Source organism: Castanea sativa, chromosome 4, assembly GCF_040712315.1.
Source record: "Castanea sativa cultivar Marrone di Chiusa Pesio chromosome 4, ASM4071231v1".
NCBI classification, from domain to species: Eukaryota; Viridiplantae; Streptophyta; class Magnoliopsida; order Fagales; family Fagaceae; genus Castanea; species Castanea sativa.
This window is the reverse complement of record NC_134016.1, coordinates 18,699,798-18,716,950: the sequence shown is the minus strand read 5'-3', so window position 1 is coordinate 18,716,950 and position 17,153 is coordinate 18,699,798. Positions and strand designations below refer to the sequence as shown.

General features: G+C 38.3%; 1 protein-coding gene across 2 annotated transcripts in view; it reads right to left on the bottom strand.

Annotated features, from left to right (window-relative positions):
- LOC142631748 (calcium-dependent protein kinase SK5) overlaps positions 1–17,153 on the bottom strand; it is a 32,001-nt gene that overhangs the window by 3,451 nt on the left and 11,397 nt on the right. For both annotated transcript variants that reach the window (XM_075806044.1, XM_075806045.1), the window contains 3 exons: positions 8,450–8,593; positions 7,910–8,062; positions 7,654–7,766 (listed from right to left, as the gene is read on the bottom strand). In XM_075806044.1, coding sequence (XP_075662159.1) covers positions 7,654–7,766; positions 7,910–8,062; positions 8,450–8,593 — 410 coding nt within the window. The remainder of the gene's footprint in view (positions 1–7,653; positions 7,767–7,909; positions 8,063–8,449; positions 8,594–17,153) is intronic.

The following is a 17,153-nucleotide window of genomic DNA, read 5'->3' as shown; positions in this document are numbered from 1 at the left end:
GTCTTTTGATCAAAAAGGCTGTCAAGCTTCTCCACATTCCATTTCATCTTATTGGCTCTCATCAAACTGTTTCCAGGCCTTTTTAATGACCTCCGTTGATTTCTCTTCCCTAGCCCAGATTGCCTCAAACCCAAATATACACAGTAGTCTCTCATCCTCCATGCTTGAGTTTAGCATCAGAGGACTACAATCTGACCAGACAGAAGGTGGGTGGATCACCCCTACATTAGGAACTAACTACTACCATTCAACACCATAGATAGCTTGGTGAAGCCTCTCTTTGATAATTGGCAAGCCTTCCCTTTTGTTGCTCCAGATATATGTGTATCCTTTTTTTTTTTTTACAGTGAAGATAGAATTTTATTGAGAAATCGGGTATAACCCACTGAACTGTACAATCTGTTCATGTCCACTTAACAACATGTAAAAGACTACACAACATAAATTAGGGAGCTCCATTCGGGCTGGGTGTATGTGTTCTTGCGAGATGCTTCGACATGCGCTGGTAGTCTTGTAACATAGTCATGGCTCCCATGGAGTATTTCAGCTGGTTGGGACTGCTTACGCTCGAAATAAATCCGGTTTCTGGCGTTCCAAATGGACCAAGTGACCATCGCCCATACTTCTAAGTCCTTCACCGTGAGCTTCTCTTTCATCTGACTAGCGAGTGAGTGAAAGTCCTGTGCTGCTGCTATACATTTCTGCAATTTTCCTTTGACTAATGCCCACACATTGGTGGCTAGTGGGCACTCCCATAAGGCATGGCAGACCATTTCTTCTTCGTGTCCGCAGATTTCGCAGCGACGATCAATAGGCAGTCTCCTTCTAGCAAGGCTAGCTCGTGTGGGGAGAATATTAGAACATGCTCTCCAAAGGAAGGTTCGCACCTTCGGTGGTATATCCATCTTCCATAGTTTGTGCCAGAGCCTCTTGTCTTCCTGCGCTTTGGAATGCTCAACCCCACCACCATGGTTCAAACGAAGGGCAAATATGTAGGCAGACCGAACTGTGAAACATTGGGCTTTGTTTTCTTTCCAACAAATTCTGTCCGGTGTTTGGGGATCGGCAATTCTGATGCTGAGGATATCTTCCTGTGTGGATTGCATGAAAGTGCTTTGTATCAGCGGTCTGTTCCACTGATTGGTTTGCTGATCAATAAGGTCTCCCACCATCAAAGACGTGTCAGCCCCCGATTTGAAGAGTGGTGGGCGGGGCAGCCACCTGTGATTACAGATGTTGATGCTCTGCCCATTACCAATCTGCCACTTTGAGCCCTCTAGGATAATATCTTTTGCAGCCATCAAATTGCGTCACACAAAGGATGGGTTTAGGCCAATCTCGGCCTCTAAAAATGAGCACTTGGGAAAATAGTTGGCTTTATATACCCTATAAAATAGGGATTGTGTACCTGTGATCAATCGCCACGCTTGCTCGGCTAGCATGGCTACATTGAAGGCGTGGATATTCCGAAAACCCATTCCGCCCTTGTTTTTTGGGGTGCACAGCCTATTCCAGTTTATCCAATGGATCTTTTTCTCATTACGAGTTTGTCCCTGCCAATACTTAGCCAACACCGAATTTATATCATCACACACCTTCTTAGGGAATTTAAAAATACTCATAGAATAAGTGGGTATTGCTTGTGCTACCGTTTTGATCAAAATCTCCCTTCCCGCCTTTGATATTGTTTTCTCCTTCCACCCCATCACCCTTTTTGTTATTTTTTCCTGTAGGCCCTTAAAAGTGTTCACCTTAGACTTTCCCCCAACCATAGGGAGACCAAGGTATTTTTCATAGCTTGTCATGACTTGAGCACCCGACAGCTTCCAGATTTCCTTCTTGATTCTAGGGGTAGTGTTCTTGCTGAAGAAGATTGTGGTTTTTTGCTTGTTGATTGCTTGACTCGAGACTTCCTCATATTGTGTAAGGATGTCAAGAAGTTGCTGGCATTCATTTATCTTAGCCTCACAAAATAGCAAGCTATCATTTGCAAAGAGAAGGTGGGAGATACAAACACCCCTTTGGCAACTTTGGATCCCCTTCAATCTATTAGTAGTCACTGCCTTCCTGATCAAAGAAGAAAACCCCTCAGCACAAAATAGGAAGAGGTAGGGAGACAAAGGATCACCTTGCTTTATTCCATAGGTAGGGGTAATGAGGCCTTTTGGCTCCCCATTGATAAGTACCGAATAGGAGGCTGTACACACTATTTCCATAGCCAAATTCACCCATTGGTCTGGTAGTCCCATTTTAAGCATGATTAGTCGAAGGAAACTCCACTCCACCCTATCATAAGCCTTGCTTATATCAAGTTTAATTGTCATGTGCCCAGTTCTTCCTTTTCTCCTATTGCGCATTCGATGCAGCATTTCAAACGCCACTGTGGTATTATCTATGATTAGTCTATCAAGAATAAAAGCACTTTGGGTATCAGATATAATTTTGGGTAAAATAGATTTTACCTGATTTGCAAGTACTTTAGATATAATTCTGGATACAACATTACCCAAACTTATAGGGCGAAACTCCGTGATATTTTGTGGATCATTTTTTCTTTTGGTATGAGTACAATGTATGTGTAGTTCATTTTCTTCAAATATTTTCGGAGTGTAAGACAGATAACACAGCTAAGGTAACATCATGTCCAACAATATGCTAGAATTTTTGAAAAAAGAAAGGAGTCATACCATTTAGTCCGGGTGATTTAGATGGGTGCATACTGAAAGTGCTCTCCTCACGTCATCTTCCGAATATGGCTGTGTTAAGGATTGGACCATTTCATCCATGACTACTTTATCAACTGCTTCTAACACCACATCCATTTGTCTCTGATTTTGGGCTTTAAACAAATTAGCATAGTACTCCTCGGCAATAGAAGTAACTTGCTCCATATCTGCTTGCCACACCCCATCTTTATCATGCAAACCTTCTATGGTATTTCTCTTCTTCCTTTGGTTAGCCCTTTGGTGAAAGAATCTTGTATTTTTGTCACCCGCTAGAAGCCATATGGACCTAGACCGCTGCCTCCAATACACTTCTTCATGGTGTATCAGTTCATTGATTTCCTTCCTCAATGTGTGTATGCATTCCTGGTTTGGTTCATACCCTTGTTCCACCAATTCCTCAAGTACCTGTTGCTTGTCTGTGAGGTGAGCTCTTGTGTTTACATTACCCAAACTTATAGGGCGAAACTCCGTGATATTTTTTGGATCATGTTTTTTTTTGGTATGAGTACAATGTGTGTGTAGTTCATTTTCTTCAAATATTTTCGGAGTGTAAGACAGATAACACAGCTAAGGTAACATCATGTCTAACAATATGCCATAATTTTTGAAAAAAGAAAGGAGTCATACCATCTGGTCCGGGTGATTTAGATGGGTGCATACTGAAAAGTGCTCTCCTCACGTCATCTTTCGAATATGGCTGTGTTAAGGATTGGACCATTTCATCCATGACTACTTTATCAACTGCTTCTAACACCACATCCATTTGTCTCTAATTTTGGGCTTTAAACAAATTAGCATAGTACTCCTCGGCAATAGAAGTAACTTGCTCCATATCTACTTGCCACACCCCATCTTTATCACGCAAACCTTCTACGGTATTTCTCTTCTTCCTTTGGTTAGCCCTTTGGTGAAAGAATCTTGTATTTTTGTCACCCGCTGGAAGCCATATGGACCTAGACCGCTGCCTCCAATACACTTCTTCATGGTGTATCAGTTCATTGATTTCCTTCCTCTGTGTGTATGCATTCCTGGTTTGGTTCATACCCTTGTTCCACCAATTCCTCAAGTACCTGTTGCTTTTCTATGAGGTGAGCTCTTGTGTTTCCGAAGGCAGATTTACTCCATGCAACCAGGTGTGCTCTATAAGTTTTAATTTTCTCGAAGAGGCAATACATGGGCTACCTGATGGTTGAGTTTGTGTCCATGAGTCTCGGATTATTTTTTCACACTCTAGATGGGCCACCCATTTCTCTTCAAAGCAGCGGATCTTTTGTCGCCTCCGGTTGTGCTGGGCGTTCTGAGGGGCTGTGGTGATTAGAATTGGATCATGATTGGAGTAAGACATTGTCAAGTGGTGCACTTTTGGCGCCGGGTATATTTCTAACCAGCCCAGAAAGCACATGCCCTATCCAATCTTTCCTCAAAAAAAGCTTCACCCTCACGCCCATTCTGCCATGTATACCTGTAACCATGGTAACCAAGATCGACCAGTCCGCAAGCCAACAAGGTGTTTCGAAATGCAAGCATCGGTGGTAGTGGTTTGGGAAGCCGTCCATTCTTTTCCTCGGAAATCAATATCTCGTTGTAGTCGCCGACGCATAGCCATGGTAATGTTGACCGATTATACAAGTGCCTCATTAATCTCCATGTTTCGGGCTTCAACTGTTCCTTTGAGTATCCATATAAACCAGTCTGTCTCCATGGTTGAGTGGAAGGCATAAGAACTTGTACGTCAATATGGTGTGAGGAGTAGGTTTGTGTGTCAATCATCACGTCAGATTTCCATAACATGGCCAGGCCCCCTCTTCTCCTCTCAAATGGTACTGCTAACATAGAAGCGAAACCCAACTCCGTCTGTATCAGTTTCATTTCACGAACTGTCAATTTTGTTTCCATGAGGAACAAAATTGTGGGATCTTTTTTTCTCACCAAATCGGTGAGGACCTCCACTGTCGAGCGGTTCCCAAACCCCCGGCAGTTCCAGCTCAAGACAATCGTTGCGATCGGCAAGGCTGTGATGCAGCCACCACACTATCGAGCGGTTCCCAAGCCCCCGGCAGTTCCAGCTTAAGACAATCATTGCGATCAGCAGGGCTGTGATGCAGCCACCACCGTTGGAGAGATAGGTTGTGTTGTTCCGGCCACACCCTTGAGCCGTTTGCTATTGGTCTTGTTGTCTTGGTCATCCTTGATTGCCCTGTGTTCAGATTGTCTCTTCTTCCCCACGGATACTCTGTCTCTTGTAACTTCACTGTTTATTGATAGCCCCGGTCTTGAGATTTTTTTCCATGTGGCTTTGGGCGCTGCATTCAGCTTTGTGGCGTATTCACTTGAATCCTGGGTGCATGTCTTGTTCATCGTTTTAGACTCCCCGTAACTGATGGGCACACAATAAAGATTACAGCCATTAATTTTGGGTTCCTCATTTATCGAATTTGATGGTGTTTTAATCCGATTTTCTGTTTTTTCCACGTCCACCTGTAACGTATCAGGTAATAAAATCTGTGAATTTGATGGTGATAACGCCTGTAACGTGCTTGTGGGGCCCTCCGTATCTGTTACCGTAATTACCGGATTTTCCGTGTCTGCATTAACAGCTTGCGTAAGGCTAGCTGTCTCTGGTATCGGGTTGGTTTGGGTGGCTAGTTCGCTCCGGTGACGGAGTGGGCTGTGTTGGTTGCTCCTTGGATTCGCAGGGCGGGTGCGTACACCTGCCTTCAACCATTCCCCGTATCGTCTGTTATCAGTACCTACCCCTCCAGCGTCACTGCAGTCCTTCTCGTCATGCCCAATTCTGCCGCATGCAAAACACCATCCAGCCAATCGTTCGTAGCGGAACACCACACGAACTTCATCTCCTTCCGGACTCACAACTGATCCTCCCCGTCGAAGTGGCTTGTCCAAGGGGATTTCAACACGAATTCGCAAGAATCGGGCTTGGTCGGATTTGAAAGCCTTGCTGTCTACCTCAATAATGGCATGTTTGGAAGTTTAGAGAGGGAGGAGAGTAGAGGAGAGGAAAGTAGTGGGGAGGAGAGTAGAGTAAAATAATTACCCTCCACCTTGTTTGGATGTTTTTAAAATTAGTAAGGAGGAAGTGAGTAATTAACTCTTCCCCTTGTTTGGATGTTTTTAAAATTGGGATGGAGAGGAGAGGAAATGATTAAATAGACAAATTTACCCATATTTGAAAATGAATTGCAACATTGGTCTATGATTAATTAGTTTGTTATTTTGTTAATTTAAAAAGGGTAAATTGGAGAATTCATTTGGTCAATAATTTATCTACTCTACTCTCTCTCCAAATCTCTCCAATTTGAGGGAATTAAAAATGAGGGGTTAAAGGTAGTTGAAACCCCCCCGAATCCCTCCAAATCCCTCCCCCTCCTTCCTTAAAAAACTTCCAAACAAGGGATTTAAATTACTCTCCCTCCCTCTACTCTACTCTCCCTCCTTTTTTAAACATCCAAACAAGCCATAACTTTTCCCAGCCCCCTCCCAATACCGTGGCCTGCCTCCTCATTCATTAGATCAAAGGGGAGTCCCAACACTTGAACCCAGAAAGGTAGGTGTGTGAAGGTCACCGACCTATCTGTCATGCCTTTCTCCCATCTCCGAACTGCCAACTTTTGATTGTCAACGCACCAAGGGCCATTGTTCCATACCCAGAGTAGTTGGCTCTCCAACGTGAATTTGAATTGTAATAATCCGTCACCGACCTCCACAATCTTCAAATCGTCTCCCATCTTCCACATAGTCCTTAATAGGTTCTTTGTTGCTCGAAGGTTAACTGTTTTGGTAGTAAGGAACTTCCCTATTAGGCTTAGAGAATATTCTTCCAAAATCTCTTGTCGCACTGGGCGTATGATCATAGTTTCATCTTCCTCAATAGTAAGCTTCATTTTTTGGATCCTTTCTATGAAGTCTGCATCCACGATGCTGCTCATATGACACAAAGGGACACTCTAAGCACCAACTCTCTCATCCCTTAGGCTACGCTAATAGACAAGAGAGAAGAAAACTCACAGTAGGTGAGAAGAAAGGCTCCTACGTTGAGGAGAAGAATAATTATGATGGACAAAATCAGATATATGTGTATCCTAAAAAGCCCAAATCAATCACCACATGTCTAAAGATGAAATCACTCATTTTAATTGTATTTCAACCCATGGCCAATCAAAATACTCCAGGATGCTGTCAAAACTCATGTCTTTGACTAAAGTAAGGAAACCCATAGACATTCATAAGCAAACTGTAAAGAACTTTGAGTAAAGACTATGAAGAGAGAAATCTACAAGGGAGAGAAGAGAGAGAGAGAATAGTGATAAAAGGTGTTTGGAATGGTTTAACCTAAGCTTCGAGAAGATAGCACTGGCTTGTGGAAAAGTAAAACCAACGTGGTAGAAAAGAAGGTCAAGAAAATAAAATGAGAAGGGAAAGAGGAATTTGAAATCCAGAAGACCAGGATCCGCTTAAACTAAAGCTAAGGAAAACATAGCACTGACTGAAGCAACTCCAAGTGCATGCTAGTAGGGTTAACGAATCGCCAGAGAAGCTGTTCTTTTGTTTCCACTACTATACTATCATCCTGTCCTAGAGCATGCTTATTTTGTATATTGCGCATAGTAGCACATACATTGTCTCAGTAGTAAACTATTCAAGTGGAAAATTTAAGTAGAAGAATGAAGAATCTACAAAACTTTGTCGCACAACAATTCGAGTATTGGTCTTGAAGCATGAAAACTAAAATAGAATCAGTTCACCCAAAGTTCAACCTAATTTATGTAAATTTAGTTGTAGTTTTCCAAAGGTAGTTGATCCCAGACTTTGTGTGTGTTCAGGACATTAGGTTAGCATTGCTCAATAGTCCAAGGAATCAACTATCAAAGATATGTAACTAAAAAGAATTACTAGAATCAATCCTTACACGCAAAGCCATCTTCTTAAGTTTGTTCATTGCAGAGAACTTCTTTAGGCGAGATAGCACTGCAGAATCAATCGGTTTATCAGGAGCATTGTCATCTGCAATCCATGGGTGGCCTGATACAAAAATCACTTTAGTATACCAACATTTTACAAATCCTGTAAAATTGATAAAGCAAGGAATTGATTAGGCTTCATCTTCTCTTAATATCCAAACAAGCCACCCTGCTTAACACAACTGTACAGTGAAAGAGGCTTACAAAGGACTTCATGAGCTTTGGGCCTTTGCTTTGGATTCCGATCAAGCATTTTCCGAATGAGTTCCTTAGCACTTTCGGAGATGACAGGCCATGGATCAGAGTGAAAATCTAATTTGCCTTGTAAAATCTCTCGGAAGATTCCCTTTTCAGTTTCTGTAGGTAACAGAAGATGCAAAACTACATCGGCAATATGAATTTGACATACAGAAAGCAAATTCTTTAGTGATATATATCAAACATCAACTAATATGGTTTCATTTGGATTTGAGAATTTAAAATCAAGGGATTTGAAGAGTATCTACTAGTATAAATTGTTTGATATGAACTTTAATTTTTGTTCCAACCAAAAAACTTGTGTTATAAATTTGAAATAAGATCTTATGTTTAATCATTTAAATTGCTAATAAAGCCTTTATATGAATTTCATCAATAGAAAAAATCTGTACTTTTCATAATTTATTCAAGCCTTTATATGAATTTAAATCCTCTCTCTTCAAATGCTTCCATTCAAATGAACCATTATACTTCAGAGATGGATACCAGCCCAAAAAGGTGGCACTCCACTCAGCAAAATGTATAATATAACTCCTGCACTCCATATATCTATTTCAGGTCCATAATGTTTGCGCAACACCTCTGGTGCAACATAGAACGGACTCCCAACAACAGCAGAAAAGGTTTGACCTGGAAAGTATCGTACAAAAACCAGCATGTCATGTCAAATAGAGATAAAACCGCCATATTTAGAACAATAAAGCATGAAAGATCACGTCCCAAGTACATTATCAATGAACCAAGAAAGTATCAACCTCCAAAAATTTAATTTTCCAACAATCAGCTATGATATCTAGGAAACTTCCTTTCTTCTTCTTTGTGGCTCTTTTTAAATATGAAATTGATCCTTCCCCTTCATTAGAATTCATCATCTTATGAACAAAGTGGGAGATGAAGGCAATGAGACAACTAAAACTAAAGGAAAAATACATAACAGATGGAGAAGATTGGGAAAATAGAATTTGAGGAACTAATGCAACTTTTCTCGTACAAAGTGTTAGTCCCAAAACTTTGGGATCCACTATAGATGATCAGCAGATTTATCAGGGTCTGCCACATTTATTCTTCTCCACCATTCAATCTTATCCTATACTCCCAATCACCTCCTTAATTAATTTTTTTACTACTTTCCATTGTTGCATTAATCACTTTCCTTTGTACATGAACAGACCATCTTAATTGACTCTTCCTTATCTTTTCATCAATGTCAACTACCTCTATCTTTAAATGAATTTTTTCATTTCATATCCTACCTTGACTTGCATTTCCATACATCTTAACATTTTTATTTCAAATACACTTAAGTATTGCATCTTAATAGCCCAAAATTTAGGAGGCCAAATCTTCTGTCCCACTCTTCCTGCTTCATTATATACTCCATAAATAAAAACATGCCACATGTCTAGCTAATTTATTAAATGCTAAATTTATGTCTTCTGTTATTTCAATTACCTAAATATGATGGATTATTTATTTATTTTAGGAAATTGAAATAATAGAAGACATAAATTTATCGTTTAATAAGCTAGATGGACTTGTGACATGTTTTTATTTGTGGAGTATATTTTGGAGTAGGAAGAGTGGGATAAAAGATTTGGACTCAAAATTTAGTACCATCAAGTACAGTTAGTTTTATAGTAATCTTATATAACTCTCCCTTCTAATTTGATAGTTATTCCACAATCACACAATATTTTTAATGCATTTACCCATTTCATCCACCGTGCTCTTATTCTTTCATTTAAATCCTCCGCAAATACCTCAATCCTTATTAATTATTGATCCAAAATATCAAAAGAACTCACCATTTGATATCTCTGTACCATCATGTTTTAAAACTCCTTAATCTTTGTTTCTACTTTTACCAAACTTACACATAAAAACTCTATTTTAGTCTGACTTAACCTAAAAATAGTCTTTAGATTCTAAAGCATTCCTCCAAATTTCCAAATTGGCACTTCTCCACCTCTAGTTTCATGAACTAAAACTATATTGTCCACAAAAAATCATACACAAACAGACTTCATCCTAGATCAATCTGGTGAAGCTTGTCCGTGGCCAGTGTAAATAGATATGGAATTTTTTGATAAATAAAATTTATAAAAAATATGAACACCACCCTATACACAGGAGGTCTATGTAGGTCGATGAATCAAGAGAAATTACAATCATCTAGGAAATCAACAAAAAAAAAAATTAAAAAATTGGACTGGAATGGCATGATAAAGTCATCCATTTGAATAAAGAGTGAAGTAAAAGCATCTTAAGATCTGTCATAAACTGTTTCGATCCACTGAATGCTCTATTGTTACATTCTCCAAATAGCCCACATAAGACCTAAAGCTACTGCTTTCCAAATGGGGCCCCTAACAAATCCACAACCTTTTGGGGCACAATCCATTGCACCCCAAATAAGCAAAATACCCATGACCATAAATAGATATGGATTTAAAGTTTATCCTTGATGTAAACTTATTGCAATAGGAAACACACTAGTGAGTAGTGATGCCTCCACTTGTTCTCATGCTTGTTACAGTAGTGTCATACAAATACTTAATCACCTTAGTATATTTTAAAGGAATCCTTTATTTTCTAACACCTAACACATAACCTCTCCACATATTCTATCACACACTTTTTCTAGTTCAATAAAAATCATATAAAATTTGAAAATCAGTAAGGGGTTTTGCCTTAAGGATTGGCTTGGAGTTAGCCAAGAGGTTTAATTGGATACATTTGATTCTTGCTACTAATTCTACAAATGCAAAGGATATCTTTCCTCCTTGGAAGATTGTCAAGCTGATAAGAGATGTTAAATATTTAATGGCTTCTTTCAAACTTGTAAGATAAATACATGTGTACAAAAAAATTAATAGTCTAGCTGTAAAAAATGAGAAGCAAAGAGCTCAGTTAAGTGAGGTACAACAGGGTGATAAAATTGTAGTGAAGAATAGAGGTCAAGAACCTGATGTAGCAACTAGAACAAGGGAGCATGATAATCAATTGAACACTATAGAGTCTGTATTGACAAGTGCAGAGGTATTAGAAACAATTAAAGCAATTCATTTTCATCAAGACTTCATACATTGACTTAGAGCAGTGAAGGCAGTTACATTTAACAGCTAGAAGTTAGTTATTATATTAGCACATGTGTAATATTAGATTGGGATTAGTTTCATAACAATTTCTTCCATGAAATTAGGGAGTTAATTACAGAGTTAGAACTTTCTTGTTTCGTGAATATATAGAAGTAGTAGCTTTGTATAGTGTTATTCTTTGGTACTCTATATTCAATTTCTTTCATCAATAATAATCTCAGTTTTATTTAGAAAAAGTCTTCTAGAATTTTACATGGTATCAGAGCTTTAAAGCTTCTTCCATGGCGTCCTCTGAATCAACCAATCCATCTGATCCAACTCTAGTCCCACCTTCACCATCTGTTAGCAATGATTCCACTACTCCTAATCCTCCTAATTCTTATTGTAAGTGCACAATTGCACCTGGACCCAAGAACAGTTATGGGCTCAGGCCCAATGAGCCTTAAACAATAAGAATTTGTAGAGTGTGGGTTTGAAACCCAGGTTAGAAGTAAGTGAGGATTAAATGACAAACTAAAGATTGCCAATATTTGGAAACAGCAAGAAGTAATGTAAATAGGTCTCCTCGGACGTAAGCCGAGAGCTATTCTTATATTATCTCTCTCTCTTTGTCTTTTTTCTTTTTAGGTTACAAAAAGTTCCATCCCTCTTTCTGTTCTAGGTCCTTCCTTAAATACTCTTCTTTTTTCATACTTTATACACGTGTTGCCCCAACTCCTGCCTTAGCCTAGATATTTCTTTTCTTAATGCCTTTGAACAGTAACTAGAAGTTTCCCTTCCACTGTTCAAGTGTCACCTCCCCATTAATGCGGCCAGGGTGGTAGGTGCAGGGTCTTTAATGTGGAGGTAGCAGCCTTTACTTTTGATATTCTTCCAACATCGGCGCTTCTAGGACATTCAAGGGTTCTCTCCCTTTAACCATTGGTCTTGACCGTGTCATTCCCTAACCTTTACCATGAAGTCTCAGGTTCTCTGATGTCAGTCCGAGGGGAAATTCATCCTCGGATGGATCCTCGGATCCTCGGCGTATAGGCCAACCCATAGCACCAACAGTCTCTAACCCCAGGGTCAGGTCGGCCTTCCTAAACAAGGCCCAAAAGTCCCACGTTCCCATCAGAATCCTTTTGCCCCACACACTTATTTCCTCAGTTCGAGTGAAAATCCAGGCAGTATTTTGGTTACTCAACCATTGCTTGGAATGAAGAATTACCAATCTTGGTCCAGAGCAATGATTCTTGCTCTCACTGCAAAGAAGAAAATTGGTTTTTTTAATGGAAAATTTTCAAAACCAGATTTGGATTCACCTTTGTATAAAGATTGGGAGAGCTGTACCACCATGGTGCTTTCTTGGATGATCAATTCAATGCATTTGGATGTATCCAGCAGCATTATGTATTGTGAAACAGCAAGGGAAATGTGGATTGAATTGCAAAATGTGTTTGCACAAGGGAATGGTCCCAAGATTTACAACTTGCAACGAGAAATTTCTATATTTCTCAGAACTAGATGTTAGTGACAAAGTATTACACCAAGTTTAAAAGGCTTTGGGATCAATTGCTACATTACGATCCAATTCCAAAGTGTTCTTGTGGTGCTATGAAGGTGTTGAATGCTTCACACATAAAAGCTTATGTTATGAGGTTTCTGATGGGCTTAAATGAGAATTTTGAGACTCTTAGAACTCAGATTCTCATGTTAGATCCATTTCCTCCTATGCGCAAGGTCTATTCATTGGTTCTTCAAGAGGAATCTCACAAAACCATTGGACATGGAGGTTTTGGCACACCTCAATCTGATGCAATAGCTATGTATGCTAATACAAGAGGGAATACAGGAAGTACCAATTGGAACAAAGGAAATAACAAAAAGGAGAAGCCTTTTTGTACACACTGCAACATGACTGGTCACACATTTGACAAATGCTACAAGTTACATGGATACAAGCCAAAAGGAAAATCAAATGCTAATGCAAATCAAGTTTCCTCTAAATCAGTAGCAAATGCAGAGAATTTACCTGTTGCAGTGAATCAGTGTCCTATATCTAAGGCATAGTGTGAGCAGTTGTTGTCATATTTCAATACTGGAGGTAATCTTGGTGATGGACATCATGTAGCTACTGTGAGCATAGTCACTACAAGTAATGGTGTTGAAGGAACCTCTGGTATAGCTTCTGATGTTGCTTCATGTTCTTCTCAATTTCAATTCAACCTTATGTTAGGTATTCAATTCAATTTACTCCAAATTTAGAGCATTCAATCTTTTCTGCAAAAACTATCAATAGGGAAGCCTTTAGCAAATCTAATTGGGTATTAGATACAGGGGCAACAGACCATATGATCCATTTTATTTCCTATTATACATCTATTACTTCTACATTGAACACTTATGTTAATCTTCCAAATGGTGAGGTTGCTCAAGTTACACATATTGAGACTGTCCAAATTTCAGAAAAGCTTGTTTTACATAATGTACTTTGTGTTCCTTCATTTACCTTCAATCTGATTTCTATTAGCCAGATAGCAAAATCTATTCTTTGTCGCCTTATTTTCTTTGGAAATCTCTGCTTTATCTAGGCCCTTGCTCCTTAGAGCACAATTGGTATGGGTAAGGAGCACAATGGTCTATACTTGCTAGAAGAGAGCTGTTTAGCCTCATCTTGTGTTTCTGCTATTGTTTCAGCTAGTAAAACTCAGCCACATGTATGGCATTCTAGACTAGGACACTTGTCAAATGACAAGTTGGCTTTGTTGAGTAAGAATCATGTACCTCTTTTCAATTCTTCTGAGACATTTCATTGTGATGTATGTGTTAAGATTAGTGCTCTTAAATTCTATTGTATAATACTATGTATGACATTATGTATGACTTAATATTGTGATTGATAAAGTTGTTTTATTATCTAAAATAATAGTAATATGAATATTCAAACATTATCATTTAGTCCATGAGATGCATAGTATGTGATTTATGTGGAAAGTCACTGAAGATATAAATCACAAGTTCTTTGTAAACTCAGAATTATAGTTCGTAGTCGGTGATGAAATTGGACATTTTATCTGTGAAGACTATAACATATCAACTAAGATGATTTGTCTTAATCATGGAAGTTGAGACTTCTAGTTGGTATGTTGATATGTTTTAAGAGTTAAAAAATATTGAACTAGACCGCTGTGAGATTTATTCTCCTAACGACTGTCAAATGAATAATAAATCTCACGACTTCTATTTACATAAACTCTTAATCTTAACAGGATAATGGACCTGATCATGAAATGTAAGTTGCTTTGAAATATCAGGAGTGAGATCTAAAGACACGATCAATAGTATGTTAGGTAGCCACATTTAGTGTTGAAGGAACATATATTCTCAAGATGGAATTCATAGTCTCTTAACGGAGATACAAAATATTCCCTTGAGATAAGTTTAATTGGTTTGGTTATTCAAAGTGTTAAACCTAACCACTTTAGTAAGGAGTTAGTAAAGTATATATTTATGAAATTGAATTTCGTAAATATATGATGAATAACATAGAGGCTTAAACTGGGTACTCAAAGATAAGATATAGTAATTTACAAAGTGGCAGTCTACATTCATGACTTTATATTACTACGAATATTTTATGAAGGGGTTGCATGTATAATAAAGTCTTCGAATATAATTTATAAATAAGGCCTAGAGTGCAACTATATTTATATAGTGATATTAAATATAGTTAATGGTAACTTTGGACTTGTCAAGAGTTGATAAAAAAGCTCAAGGTCCATTGGAGCTAGTGTCTTATTGGTCCCTTTTGGTCCCACTCCAAGTCACATACTAAAGCCCAATTGGAAAGGCCCAAAAGGCTAGCCCAATTAGATAATCAGTTATAAGGAGAAAAACATACAGAATTTTGGTAAGTGAATATAAAAATGGTGTGTGTGTGTGAGTGTGAGACACTCTTTGATTCTCCTTTCGAAAATAGATTGAGAGACCACACTTCTTGGGCATAAAGTGGAATTGGAGTGAAGATTAAAAGTGTTCCGAAGTGCTTATAATCTTTGGTTTTGAATTTCAACACATCAAGGTACACTCTCTTGTTCTTATATTCTAAAACTTACATAGCACATGTTATCAATTGCAAATGAAGTAGATTTGTTAATTTTCCGCTGCGTATGTTTTGTATGTAACACAAACATGTATTTTTCCATCAGTATGTCCTTTAGCCAAACAAAAGATGTTACCTTTTAATAAAAGTACTCATATTGCTAATAATTGCTTTGATTTGATTCATTGTGATTTGTGGGGTCCTTTTTCTGTTTCAACTATGAATGGTTGTAAGTTTTTCTTAACTATTGTAGATGATTGTTCAAAGTGTACTTGGGTATACTTCCTGTAGCATAAGTCACAGACTCAAGCCACCTTGGAGCAATTTTGTACAATGGTAGAAATTCAATTTTCAAGGAAAGTAAAAACTATTGGAACTGATAATGGAATTGAATTCATAATGAAAGAAGTTTTTTTCCAAAGAGGCATTTTACATCAACTTAGTTTTGTTGAAACTCCACAACAAAATACCATTGTGGAAAGGAAGCATCAACACATCTTGAATGTAGCAAGGGCTTTAAAGTTTCAATCAAATTTGCCTTTGCATTTATGGGGTCACTGTGTTCTTACTGCTGTGTACTTAATAAATAGGGTACCAACATCCATTTTATCACACAAAACACCTTTTGAAGTCCTTTTTGGTCATGTTCCAACTTATTCACATTTGAGGATTTTTGGCTGCTTGTGTTATGCCTCAACTCTTTCATATCACAAGTCTGAGTTTGAACCAAGGGCAAGAAAATATGTGTTTCTGGGTTATCCTGTTTACATTAAAGGATATAAACTTCTTGATTTTTCCACTAATACAGTTTTAATTTCTAGAGATGTGATTTTTCATGAACACATTTTGCCTTTTGCATCAGACAAATGTGATTTTTTTGATCCTTTTACTGTTGTTATTGAGGTTGAAACTCATTCTTCTGTTCAAGCTTGTACTGATACTTTTGTTACTCCTATTAGTATTGCAGAGGTTCCAACTCAATCTCCTAGTTCTTGTGACTCATCTTTTCAAGTTCTAGATACATCTGTTTCAACTCTTCCCACATCATCTTCCTCACTCACTAAATTTGCAGCCCTTGATTCTTTTCAATCTGATTTAGCTCCTTGCCTTGCTCCTAGTTCCATACCACCTATGGAAGCTTCTCCACCTGTTAGAAGGTCAATCAAGGTCCACAAGACACCTGTTTAATTGCAACACAGTTGTTGCTACTCATCCTCCAGGTTCACCTTATCATATTGCAGATTCATTGACTTACTCTCATTTGGACCCTTCCTATCAGTCCTATCTGATGACCATAAGTGCTTGTCATCAAGAGCCTGCTAGTTTTTCCCAAGTAGATCAAGATCCAGGTTGGAGAGCAGCTATGGATAAAGAGATTGAGGCTTTTGAAAAGACTCAGAATTGGATTCTTACCTCACTGCCACATGGTAAAAGTCCTATAGGATGCAAGTGGTGATGAGAATCAACAAGCATTCAAGGATCCATTGCATGTTCCAGTTGGGCCTATTACAAGAGCAAGATCCAAGAAGATCCAAGAAGCACTTAATGGGCTGATTCAAGAGATTTGGGCTGATTCTAACGCAGGATGTTCCAAGCTTGGCCCAAAGGAAGATGAAAGTGTAGTAAATTTAATTCAAGCTATTTAGGGCTGATCTGACTTAATTGGGAGTGATTTATGGCATGAATTAATGGTTGATTGACTTTCCAGCTCTGTATCAGTTAAGGCAGATTTTTTCTTATTTTGGATCTGCTAATTTCAGGCCAAATCAACTTTTATTTAGGGTTTTATTATTTAGTACGTTTTTTTAGGTATTTTCCTTGTTTTTAGGTGCATTTAATGCTTTTTAGGTCAAACTTGATTCCTGATATGGTAAGGTATCAATTAGGAGTTATTTTAGAATATATTTTCTTGTCTGTCAAGTTTTGTGGAGTCCTTAAATAGGCTCTGAAGTCTGTAAACGTTTTTGAAGACTGTTATTGAATAAAATTCAGAAAAGGTGAGGCTTTG